General features: G+C 46.4%; 1 protein-coding gene across 4 annotated transcripts in view; it reads left to right on the plus strand.

Annotated features, from left to right (window-relative positions):
- Positions 1-13,316, plus strand: part of LOC143285970 (ubiquitin-conjugating enzyme E2Q-like protein 1) — a 53,352-nt gene that overhangs the window by 20,454 nt on the left and 19,582 nt on the right. For all 4 annotated transcript variants that reach the window (XM_076593428.1, XM_076593426.1, XM_076593425.1 and 1 more), the window contains exons 5-6: positions 4,130-4,206; positions 8,848-8,928. In XM_076593428.1, coding sequence (XP_076449543.1) covers positions 4,130-4,206; positions 8,848-8,928 — 158 coding nt within the window. The remainder of the gene's footprint in view (positions 1-4,129; positions 4,207-8,847; positions 8,929-13,316) is intronic.

Genomic DNA, 13,316 nt, shown 5'->3' on the forward strand with positions numbered 1-13,316 from the left:
ACTACAACATCTCCCTGTCTGAGGCAGGTTCTCCCTACAACATCTCCCTCTCTGAGGCTACATCATCTCCCTGTCTGAGGCAGGTTCTCTGTACAACATCTCCCTGTCTGAGGCAGGTTCTCTGTACAACATCTCCCTGTCTGAGGCAGGTTCTCCCTACAACATCTCCCTGTCTGAGGCAGGTTCTCCCTACAACATCTCCCTGTCTGAGGCAGGTTCTCCCTACAACATCTCCCTCTCTGAGGCTACATCATCTCCCTGTTTGAGGCAGTTTCTCCCTACAACATCTCCCTGTCTGAGGCAGGTTCTTCCCATAACATCTCCCTGTCTGAGACAGGTTCTCCCAACAACATTTCCCTGTCTGGGGCAGGTTCTCCCTACAACATCTCCCTGTTTGAGAAAGGTTCTCCCTACAACATCCCCCTGTCTGAGGCTACATATCTCCCTGTCTGAGGCAGGTTCTCCCTACAACATCTCCCTGTTTGAGGCAGGTTCTCACTACAACATCTCCCTGTCTGAGGCAGGTTCTCTGTACAACATCTCCCTGTCTGAGGCAGGTTCTCCCTACAACATCTCCCTGTTTGAGGCAGGTTCTCCCTACAACATCTCCCTGTTTGAGGCAGGTTCTCCCTACAACATCTCCCTGTCTGAGGCAGGTTCTCCCTACAACATCTCCCTGTTTGAGGCAAGTTCTCCCTACAACATCTCCCTGTCTGAGGCTACATATCTCCCTGTCTGAGGTAGGTTCTCCCTACAACATCTCCCTGTCAGAGGCAGGTTCTCCCTACAACATCTCCCTGTCTGAGGCAGGTTCTCCCTACAACATCTCCCTGTCTGACTCTGAGGCAGGTTCTTCCCCTAACATCTTCCTGTTCAAGGCAGGTTCTTCCCGTAACATCTTCATGTCTGAGGCAGGTTCTTCCCCTAACATCTTCCTGTTCAAGGCAGGTTCTTCCCGTAACATCTTCATGTCTGAGGCAGGTTCTTCCCATAACATCTTCATGTCTGAAGCAGGTTCTTTCCGTAACATCTTGTGAGAGGCAGGTTCTCCTAATAACATCTCCCTGTTTGAGGCTGGTTCTCCTTTCAGCATTTCCTTGTTAGAGGCAGGTTCTTCCCATAATTGATTAACTCTATCTGTCAGTACCTTTCTGTTGAAACTACAAAAACTCATCTGCTTTTGTGCTGTCACGAATCAACTACTGTAATTCCCTTCTCACAGGCTGTCCACATAATCTTCTTAGTGAACACAAAATTTCAAAACAATGCGGTCTGTCTGCCTCTCAGAGTCGCATGTACTGATCACATTTCTCCCCACCTCCATACTCTACACAAGCTCCCCACTGAAGTGAGAATTCAATACAAAGTTTCATGTTTCTGTTGTTCTGCTTTCCACTCCATAGGACCTACCTATCTTTCAGACCTTATCAGTACTTACACTCCATCCAGAACTCTCCGCTCTTCCTCCGACTGTTACCTTCTGAAACTTCCTTGTGTCAATACAAGAACCTGTGGTGAATATTCTTTCCTCTTTGCTGCTCCTCATATCTGGAACAACTTTCCTCATCATATATGTGCATCTGAATTCTGATTCTATCTCTGCCTTTTGCTTGTCACTAAAAACTCATCTTTTTGAAACCTATCGATGAGCACTCTCAGCTTCCTTCTTCTCCACCACCATCCTTGTCAGCTTTGCTTGACAAAGACTGAAAGAGGGTATCTGATGATCAGTAATGGAAGCATGACCATTATTTTTGAAAACACAGCATGCTAGTCTTGAAAAATATAACTTGCCCAGTCAGGCAAGTTCAGTTAGAACATTACTTGCCTGAAACAATGATCAGCTTGCCCCAGGCAGTCGGGCAACTGTTAATGCCAAGCCCTCCATGTTCTCCCTGTGATATTTCCCTGTTTGAAGTTGGTTCTGCCTGTTACATTCCCTGTTTGAAGTTGGTTCTGCCCATTACATTCCCTGTTTGAGGTTGGTTCTGCCCATTACATTCCCTGTTTGAAGTTGGTTCTGCCCATTACATTCCCTGTTTGAGGTTGGTTCTGCCCATTACATTCCCTGTTTGAAGTTGGTTCTGCCCATTACATTCCCTGTTTGAAGTTGGTTCTGCCCGTTACATTCCTTGTTTGAAGTTGGTTCTGTTACATTCCCTGTTTGAGGTTGGTTCTGCCTGTTACATTCCCTGTTTGAGGTTGGCCTGTTACATTCCCTGTTTGAAGTTGGTTCTGTCTGTTACATTCCATCTGAGGTTGGTTCTGCCTGTTACATTCCCTGTTTGCGGTTGGCCTGTTACATTCCCTGTTTGAGGTTGGTTCTGCCTGTTACATTCCCTGTTTGAGGTTGGCCTGTTACATTCCCTGTTTGAGATTGGTTCTGTCTGTTACATTCCCTGTTTGAAGTTGGTTCTGCCTGTTACATTCCCTGTTTGAGGTTGGCCTGTTACATTCCCTGTTTGAGATTGGTTCTGTCTGTTACATTCCCTGTTTGAGGTTGGTTCTGCCTGTTACATTCCCTGTTTGAGATTGGTTCTGCCTGTTACATTCCCTGTTTGAGGTTGGTTCTGCCCGTTACATTCCCTGTTTGAAGTTGGTTCTGCCTGTTACATTCCCTGTTTGAGGTTGGTTCTGCCCGTTACATTCCCTGTTTGAGGTTGGTTCTGTCTGTTACATTCCCTGTTTGAGGTTGGTTCTGCCCATTACATTCCCTGTTTGAGGTTGGTATATTCCCTGTTTGAGGTTGGTTCTGCCCATTACATTCCCTGTTTGAGGTTGGTATATTCCCTGTTTGAGGTTGGTTCTGCCCATTACATTCCCTGTTTGAGGTTGGTTCTGTCTGTTACATTCCCTGTTTGAGGTTGGTTCTGCCCTATTACATTCCCTGTTTGAGGTTGGTTCTGCCTGTTACATTCCCTGTTTGAAGCTGGTTCTGCCCTATTACATTCCCTGTTTGAAGTTGGTTCTGTCTGTTACATTCCCTGTTTGAAGTTGGTTCTGCCCCTTACATTCCCTGTTTGAGGTTGGTTCTGTCTGTTACATTCCCTGTTTGAAGTTGGTTCTGTCTGTTACATTCCCTATTTGAGGTTGGTTCTGTCTGTTACATTCCCTGTTTGAAGTTGGTTCTGTCTGTTACATTCCCTGTTTGAGGTTGGTTCTGCCTGTTACATTCCCTGTTTGAGGTTGATTCTGACATTCCCTATTTGAGGATGATTCTGATTCTGACTCCCCATTTGAGGTTGATTCTGACATTCCCTATTTGAGGTTGATTCTGCCTATTACATTCCCTGTTTGAGGTTGATCGTGACATTCTCTGTTTGAGGTTGATTGTGACATTCCCTATTTGAGGTTGATTCTGACATTCCCTATTTGAGGTTGATTGTGCCTGTTACATTCCCATTTTGAGGAAGGTTCTGCCTGTAATATCTTCCTGTTTGAGATGGGTTCTACCAATAGCAATTCACCACGTTATAGATTGGTTCTCCCTGGGCCTCTGAGTGTGTAATGGCCAGTATTTCTTTGTTTGAAATGTAAAGCACTTTGTTTTATATGATTTCTTGTTCTGATTAGTATGATTTTTAATCATCTTTACCAGGTATCAAAGAACATCATGAGAACCAAATAAATAGAGTGTTGGCTTAGAGGTAACATGTCTGCCTAGGAAGCGAGAGAATTTGAGTCCACTGGTTCAAATCCTATAGTCACCAGTATTTTCTTCCTCTCCACTAGACCTAGAGTGGTGGTCTGGACACTAGTCATTCAGATGAGACAATAAATCTAGGTCCCGTGTGCAGCATGCACTTACTTAGCGCATGTAAAAGAACCCATGGCAACAAAAGGGTTGTCCCTGGCAAAATTCTATAGAAAAATCCACTTTGATAGGAAAACAAATAAAATTTCAGGCAGAAAAACATACACAAAAAAGGGGTGGCTCTCTCAATGTTGCAATGAGTTCTCCCTGGAAAAGCATCCCGAATTTCACACAGAGAAATCTGTTGTGACAAAAAAGAGTAATACAATACAATACAATACAATTCAATACAGTAACATAATGCTGTCTGTATGTTCATTTGTTCAACATAACAAAGGTATGGCGAAGTGTTCACTGAGCTCAGTGCTGTTTCAGACATGCGATCCCTGGCCACAGCTGGGGAAAAGTACGGCTTTTCAGCCTGCCCCCAAGGGAACAACCTGTTCAAGTGGGTAGGTGCACCATGCCTGTTGATCGTTTTGCTGTCGTCATGCGTTCACATGTTGTGCGTGATGCGTAATAGTCACAGAAAAGGCGTGTTGTGTTGTAATGTGTACAGTCACAGAGAATGAGGTGTGTAGTGTTTTGTCTGATGTATACAGTCACAGAGAATGAAGTGGGTTGTGAAGTGTAGTGTCTGATGTGTACAGTCACAGAGAATGAAGTGGGTTGTGTAGTGTCTGATGCGTACAGTCACAGAGAATGAAGTGTGTTGTGTCGTGTCTGATGCGTACAGTCACAGAGAATAAAGTGGGTTGTGTTGTGTAGTAGCTGGTGTGTATATTCACAGAGAATGAAGTGTGTTGTGTTGTGTCTGATGTGTATAGTCACAGAGAATGAAATGTGTTGTGTTGTATAGTGTCTGATGTGTACAGTCACAGAGAATGAAGTGTGTTGTGTTGTATAGTGTCTGATGTATACAGTCATTGAGAATGAGGTGTGTTGTGATGTGTACAGTCACAGAGAATGAAGTGGGTTGTGTTGTGTACAGTCACAGAGAATGAGGTGTGTTGTGTCTGATGTGTACAGTCACAGAGAATGAAGTGGGTTGTGTTGTGTAGTGTCTGATGTGTACAGTCACAGAGAATGAGGTGGGTTGTGATGTGTAGTGTCTGATGTGTACAGTCACAGAGAATGAGGTGTGTTGCGTTTTGTCTGATGTGTACAGTCACAGAGAATGAAGTGGGTTGTGTTGTGTAGTGTCTGATGTGTATGGTCACAGAGAATGAGATGTGTTGTGATGTGTACAGTCACAGAGAATGAAGTGTGTTGTGTTGTGTAGTGTCTGATGTGTACAGTGACAGGAATGAAGTGTGTTGTGTCGTGTCTGATGTGTACAGTCACAGAGAATGAAGTGGGTTGTGGTGTGAATAGTCACAGAGAATGAAGTGGGTTGTGTTGTGTCTGATGTGTACAGTCAAAGAGAATGAGGTGTGTTGTGAAGTGTCTGATGTGTACAGTCACAGAGAATGAAGTGGGTTGTGTAGTGTCTGATGTGTACAGTCACAGAGAATGAGGTGTGTTGTGAAGTGTCTGATGTGTACAGTCACAGAGAATGAAGTGTGTTGTGTCGTGTCTGATGTGTACAGTCACAGAGAATGAAGTGGGTTGTGTTGTGTCTGATGTGTACAGTCACAGAGAATGAAGTGGGTTGTGATGTGTTGTGTCTGATGTGTACAGTCACAGAGAATGAAGTGGGTTGTGTTGTGTTGCGTCTGATGTGTACAGTCACAGAGAATGAGGTGTGTTGTGTTGTGTTGTGTCTGATGTGTACAGTCACAGAGAATGAGGTGTGTTGTGTCCGATGCGTACAGTCACAGCGAATGAGGTGTGTTGTGAAGTGTCTGATGTGTACAGTCACAGAGAATGAAGTGTGTTGTGTCGTGTCTGATGTGTACAGTCACAGAGAATGAAGTGGGTTGTATTGTGTCTGATGTGTACAGTCACAGAGAATGAGGTGTGTTGTGTCTGATGTGTACAGTCACAGAGAATGAAGTGGGTTGTGTTGTGTTGCGTCTGATGTGTACAGTCACAGAGAATGAGGTGTGTTGTGTTGTGTTGTGTCTGATGTGTACAGTCACAGAGAATGAGGTGTGTTGTGTCCGATGCGTACAGTCACAGCGAATGAGGTGTGTTGTGAAGTGTCTGATGTGCACAGTCACAGAGAATGAGGTGTGTTGTGTTGTGTCTGATGTGCACAGTCACAGAGAATGAGGGGTGTTGTGTTGTGTCTGATGTGTACAGTCACAGATAATGAGGTGTGTTGTGTTGTGTCTGATGTGCACAGTCACAGAGAATGAGGGGTGTTGTGTTGTGTCTGATGTGTACAGTCACAGAGAATGAGGTGTGTTGTGTTGTGTCTGATGTGTACAGTCACAGAGAATGAGGTGTGTTGTGTTGTGTTGTGTCTGATGTGTACAGTCACAGAGAATGAGGTGTGTTGTGTTGTGTCTGATGTGTACAGTCACAGAGAATGAGGTGTGTTGTGTTGTGTTGTGTCTGATGTGTACAGTCACAGAGAATGAGGTGTGTTGTGTAGTGTCTGATGTGTACAGTCACAGAGAATGAGGTGGGTTGTGTTGTGTAGTGTCTGATGTGTACAGTCACAGAGAATGAGGTGTGTTGTGTTGTGTCTGATGTGTACAGTCACAGAAAATGAGGGGTGTTGTGTTGTGTCTGATGTGCACAGTCACAGAGAATGAGGTGTGTTGTGTTGTGTCTGATGTGTACAGTCACAGAGAATGAGGGGTGTTGTGTTGTGTATTGTCTGATGTGTACAGTCACAGAGAATGAGGGGTGTTGTGTTGTGTAGTGTCTGATGTGTACAGTCACAGAGAATGAGGTGTGTTGTGTCTGATGTGTACAGTAACAGAGAATGAAGTGGGTTGTGTTGTGTTGTGTCTGATGTGTACAGTCACAGAGAATGAGGTGTGTTGTGTTGTGTTGTGTTTGATGTGTACAGTCACAGAGAATGAAGTGGGTTGTGTTGTGTTGTGTCTGATGTGTAGAGTCACAGAGAATGAGGTGTGTTGTGTTGTGTTGTGTTTGATGTGTACAGTCACAGAGAATGAGGTGTGTTGTGTTGTGTTGTGTCCGATGTGTACAGTCACAGAGAATGAGGTGTGTTGTGTCTGATGTGTACAGTAACAGAGAATGAAGTGGATTGTGTTGTGTTGTGTCTGATGTGTACAGTCACAGAGAATGAGGTGTGTTGTGTTGTGTTGTGTCCGATGTGTACAGTCACAGAGAATGAGGTGTGTTGTGTCTGATGTGTACAGTAACAGAGAATGAAGTGGATTGTGTTGTGTTGCGTCTGATGTGTACAGTCATAGAGAATGAGGTGTGTTGTGTTGTGTTGTGTTTGATGTGTACAGTCACAGAGAATGAAGTGGGTTGTGTTGTGTAGTGTCTGATGTGTACAGTCACAGAGAATGAAGTGGGTTGTGATGTGTTGTGTCTGATGTGTATAGTCACAGAGAATGAAGTGGGTTGTGTTGTGTTGTGTCTGATGTGTAAAGTCACAGAGAATGAGGTGTGTTGTGTCTGATGTGTATAGTCACAGAGAGTGAAGTGGGTTGTGTTGTGTTGTGTCTGATGTGTACAGTCACAGAGAATGAGGTGTGTTGTGTCTGATGTGTACAGTCACAGAGAATGAAGTGGGTTGTGATGTGTTGTCTGATGTGTACAGTCACAGAGAATGAAGTGGGTTGTGATGTGTTGTCTGATGTGTACAGTCACAGAGAATGAGGTGGGTTGTGTTTTGTCTGATGTGTACAGTCACAGAGAATGAGGTGTGTTGTGTTATGTAGTGTCTGATGTGTACAGTCACAGAGAATGAAGGTGGAAGTGGGTTGTGATGTGTTGTCTGATGTGTACAGTCACAGAGAATGAAGTGGGTTGTGATGTGTTTTGTCTGATGTGTACAGTCACAGAGAATGAAGTGGGTTGTGTTGTGTACAGTCACAGAGAATGAGATGTGTTGTGTCTGATGTGTACAGTCACAGAGAATGAAGTGAGTTGCAATGTGTACAGTAACAGAGAATGAGGTGTGTTGTGTCTGATGTGTACAGTCACAGAGAATGAAGTGGGTTGTGTTGTGTAGTGTCTGATGTGTACAGTCACAGAGAATGAAGTGGGTTGTGTTGTGTTGTGTCTGATGTGTAAAGTCACAGAGAATGAGGTGTGTTGTGTTGTGTTTGATGTGTAAAGTCACAGAGAATGAGGTGTGTTGTGTTGTGTCTGATGTGTAAAGTCACAGAGAATGAGGTGTGTTGTGTTGTGTCTGATGTGTAAAGTCACAGAGAATGAGGTGTGCTGTGTTGTGTTACAATGTGAAACATGGTATGATGTGTGATGTAATACATTGTGAAACTGTGTGTGATGTGATACAATGTGACACATGGTATGATATGATACAATGTGATACATGGTATGATGTGAAATCTGGTATGATGTGTGATGTCATACAATGTGAAACATGGTGTGATGTGATACATGGTGTGATGTGGTACAATGTGAAACATTGTGTGATGTGAAATGTCATATGATGTGTGATGTGATGCAGTGTGAAACATGGTGTGATGTGATACAATGTGAAACATTGTGTGATGTGAAATACCATATGATGTGTGATGTGATGCAGTGTGAAACATGGTGTGATGTGATACAATGTGAAACATTGTGTGATGTGAAATACCATATGATGTGTGATGTGATGCAGTGTGAAACATGGTGTGATGTGATACAATGTGAAACATTGTGTGATGTGAAATACCATATGATGTGTGATGTGATGCAGTGTGAAACATGGTGTGATGTGATACAATGTGAAACATTGTGTGATATGAAAGAGGGTATGATGTGTTGTGTGATACAATGTGAAACATGGTGTGATGTGAAACAATGTGAAACATGGTATGGTATATGATGTGATACAATGTGAAACATGGTGTGATGTGAAACAGGGTCTGGTGTATGATGTGATACAATGTGATACATGGTGTGATGTGAAACATGGTATGGTATATGATGTGATACAGTGTAATACATGATGTGAAACAATGTGATACATGGTGTGATGTGATGTGTTACAGACAGTAAAGCTGCTGGACATCCCAAAGGACTGTAAGCTGGGCAGAGACCTTCAGTGTTACGTTGCCCAGACCAAGAAGGAGGTGCTCACACCTCACCTGTCTTCACCACACTTCACACCTGTCCACACCACACTTCACACCTGTCCACAACTCCCTGCTTTTCATACCTGTCTACACCATACTTCACACCTGTCCACACCTCCACACCACACTTTACACCTCTCCACACCACTCTTCACACCTGTCCACACGACACTTCACATCTGTCCACACCATACTTCAAACCTGTCCATACCACACTTCATGCCTGTCCACACCACACTTCACACCTGTCCACACCACAATTCACACCTCTCTTCACACCTGTCCACAACACACTTCACACCTGTCCACACCTCTCTTCACACCTGTCCACACCACACTTCACACCTGTCCACACCTCTTCACACCTGTCCACACCACACTTCACACCTGTCCACATCTCTTTTCACACCACACTTCACACCTGTCCACACCACACTTCACACCTGTCCACAACTCTCTTCACACCTGTCCACACCACACTTCACACCTGTCCACAACTCTCTTCACACCTGTCCACACCACACTTCACACCTGTCCACAACTCTCTTCACACCTGTCCACACCACACTTCACACCTGTCCACAACTCTTCACACCTGTCCACACCACACTTCACATCTGTCCACACCTCTCTTCACACCACACTTCACACCTGTCCACAACTCTCTACTCTTCAGACCTGTCCACACCACTCTTCACACCACACTTCACACCTGTCCACACCACACCTCTTGTAAACACCATTCCATACCACACTTCACACTTCTTTAAACACCTGTCCACACCACACTTCTTGATGGAGTCTGATGGATGAGTAGACAGGCAGGCTTATCTGTCAGTGTGTGTCCTCATATGGGAGATGAGGCTGATTCTGGATGCGCAGCACTTCCCACAGGTGTTGCAAGGGAAAATGTCTCCAGAAGTTGAGCTGAGCCCTGCTTCCTTCGCTCATGCTTCTCCTTAATGGCCAGCATTCTCTTGTTATCAATTGCCACTAGAACACAGCATCCTCCAGCGAGAGCGGTCAAGGGCATCACTTTCCCAGGAAGCAGTTTCTATGTCTCAGGCTTTGAGATTTGTCTTCAAGGTGTCCTTGAAGCGCTTGCATGGTCTTCCAAGTTCACAGTGGCCTTCCTTCAGCTGGCCATACAAGAGCATCTTCGGGATCCTGCTGTCTGTCATGCAGACAACGTGTCCTGTCCAGCGTAGCTGGCACCAGATCAGCAGGCTTTCGATGCTGGGCAGGCCGCTTCTCTCTAGGACCTGGAAGTTAGAGACCCTGTCTTGCCACTTTATGCCGAGGATCTTTCATAGGCATCTCTGGTGAAACTGCTCAAGTTGTTGAATGTGACGGCGATAAGTCATCCATGTTTCACAGCAGTACAACAAGGTGGTCAGCACAACAGCTCTGTAGGTTTTGATTTTGGTGCTAAGCCTGATGCCTTTGTTGTTCCACAGCCAGTTGTTGAGTCTGCCAAAAGCAGAGCTGGCCTTGGCGATGCGCAGTGTCACTTCTGCATCAAGGGTTCCGTTGCTGCATAGGGTGCTGCCCAGGTTGCAAAACTTGTCAACTGACTTGATCTCTGTGTCATCAGTCTTGATTGCAGGTAGGGGGAGGCACTGGCGTTCTGTGAGCTAGCTGGTTGGTACATGGACTCGGTCTTGCTGAGGCTGATGGTGAGTCCAAAGCACCTGCAGGAGATCAGAACCTATCCATAATAAACTGCATGTCCTCATGGGTGTGTGCAGCAAGCGCGCAGTCATCAGTGAAGAGGAACTCTCTCAGCAGTGCCTCAAACACCCTGGACCTGGCATGGAGTCGCCGCAAGTTGAAAAGTTTGCCATCTGTGTGAAAATGAATGTAGATGCCCTGATCACAGTCTTGGAAGGCGTCAATCAGCATGGCAGAGAAGAGAATGGAGAACAGTGTGGGTGTCAGGACGCAGCCCTTCTTCACTCCATTTACCACCGGGAACGGATCCGACATGTCAGTATTTTCCTGTACTCTTGTCTGCATGCCATCATGGAATGACGCAATCAGCTGGATTAGGCTCTCTGGGCAGCTGAACTTTAGGAGGATCTTCCACAGACCACAGTGGTTCACCGTGTCGAAGGCCTTAGTCAGGTCTACAAAGACCATGTGGAGCTCCTTGTTCTGCTCACGGCACTTCTTTTGCATCTGGCGTACAGCAAACACCATGTCACATGTTCCACTGCCTGAGCGGAAGCCGCACTGTGCTTCAGGGATGACTGTGTTGGAGACATGGTCAACCAGTCTGTTCAGTATGATGTGGGCGAAGATCTTGCTGGCGATGCAGAGGAGAGAGATTCCACGGTGGTTATCGCAGGATGTTTTGTCCCCCTTCCGTTTGTAAATGTGGACAGTTGAAGCATCCTTGAAATCCTGGGGGACCTCCCCTCTCTCCCAGATAGACTGGAACAGGGTGGTCAGCTTGTCTGTCAGCACCTCGCCTCCATACTTGTAGATGTCAGCCTGGATTCCATCCGCTCCTGGTGCTTTTCATGATGTTGTCAGCTTCAGGGCTTTCTGGGTCTTGGCCTTGGTGGGAGGGACAGCTAGCGAGTCATTGAATGGTAGCTGTGGGAGGGCTGCAATTGCCTCGTCAGATACGGACGAGTCCTTGTTAAGGAGGGTGTTGAAGTGCTCTGCCCAGCGGGCAAGGATGTCTGTCAGGAGGGTGGTCTGGTCCAAGGCTAAGACAGGGGTTGATCCTGTGACTCTCAGGCCCATACACAGCTTGGAGACCATCATGGAAGGTCTTCATGTTATGAGCATCAGCAGCGGACTGAAGCTCTTCGGACTCTCTCTCCCACCAGGTGTTCTTCATCTCACGCAGCCTCTTCTGTACGAGTTGCTTGGTTTGCAAGAACTGGTTCTCCTTCCCTTGGCAGTCTTTATCGGAAATGTGATCCCGATGCCGTATATGTAGTGTGTTCAGGAGCGTGGAGATTCCAGAGTCGTTCTCGTCAAACCAGTCTTTGTGGCTCCTCTGTACAAAGCTGAGTGTGTCAGCTGCTGCTGCGTACACAGCATCTTTGAAGGTGCTCCATACCTCTTCTACATCAGTTGATGCAGGAATGTCTTCGAGAGCTGCTTGGATTTGCTGCTGCAGCACATCCTTGGTGTTCCTAGGGGGTTTCTGCCTGGCTGGTTGGAGCTTGCGTGCAAGTCTGATGTTCATCTTGCTTCGTACCAGGTGATGGTCCGACCAACAGACTGCTCCTCTCATGCAGCTTGTGGTGGAAACATCACCTCTGTCCCTCTGCCGGACAATCACATAGTCCAGCATGTGCCATTGCTTGGAGCGGGGGTGCATCCATGTGTTCTTGAACTTGTCCGCTTGTATAAAGAGGGTGCTGGTGATGGTCAGTCCATGCTGCGCACAGAGCAAGAGCAAAAGCTGTCCGCTGGAATTGCACTTGCCAGTGCTGTGCTGTCCTAGGACTTTTGGCCACAAAGAGAAGTCCACGCCGACGTGGGCATTGAAATCCCCAAGGATGATCAGCCTGTCCTTCCTGTCTACCACTGAAATGGTTTGGCTGAGCTCCTCGTTGAAAGCGTCTTTGATGTCATCAGGGTTGGTCATTGTCGGGGCATAGCAGCTGATGACTGTGGAAAAGCAATCCTTGGACAGCTTCAGATGCAGGGTTACCAGCCTATTGTTTATCCCACATGGAAGGCTGTCAAGCTGTCGTGCAAGTTTGGTTTGTATGGTAAAGCCCACACCTGGGGTTCTTGGGGTGCCATCTGGCTTCCCAGTGCAGTAGAAGGTGTAGCCCCCTCCAACTTCCTCCAGCTGGGTTTCACTGGCAAACCTGGTTTCGCTCAGAGCTGCTATGTCCACCAATGAGCGCTGTGCGTCTTTCTGGTCTATCGTCTCATTCAAATAGGGTGCGAACATTCCAGGCAAACAGCCACGGCATGACTCCTGGTTCTTCTGTTGTTTTCGACCGCTAGTGTTGGATGTCCAAGTAGGTGCGGTTTCCTACTAGGTACTAGGCGAGGCAGGCTTTGTTTAGGGATCCTTTTATCTCCCCTTCCCTATGTGGGGAGAGCAGTGCTGTCCCTAAAAAGGGTTGCTGTGACACTGTGGGAGGATACAGGCGCCGCATCTGCCCCAGTCTACGTCAGACAGCCATCACCACACAGCCACCTGCATGCAGAGTCGTGACTAGGAACTGCCAGCAGCATCCTCTGCCTGTCCCCGTTACCACTTCTCCATCACCGCAGGGCTTGGGAAAGCTGGGTGTTGAAGGGCTAGCTCGTCGTTCCAACATTCGCCTGGTTGCCTGACCAACACAGGTGACTTTTTTTAATGAGGAGGAGTTGTGCAGTCCCTTCCCCACTCTCTCGCGTACCAACGC

The sequence above is a fragment of the Babylonia areolata genome, chromosome 9, assembly GCF_041734735.1.
Source record: "Babylonia areolata isolate BAREFJ2019XMU chromosome 9, ASM4173473v1, whole genome shotgun sequence".
NCBI classification, from domain to species: Eukaryota; Metazoa; Mollusca; class Gastropoda; order Neogastropoda; family Buccinidae; genus Babylonia; species Babylonia areolata.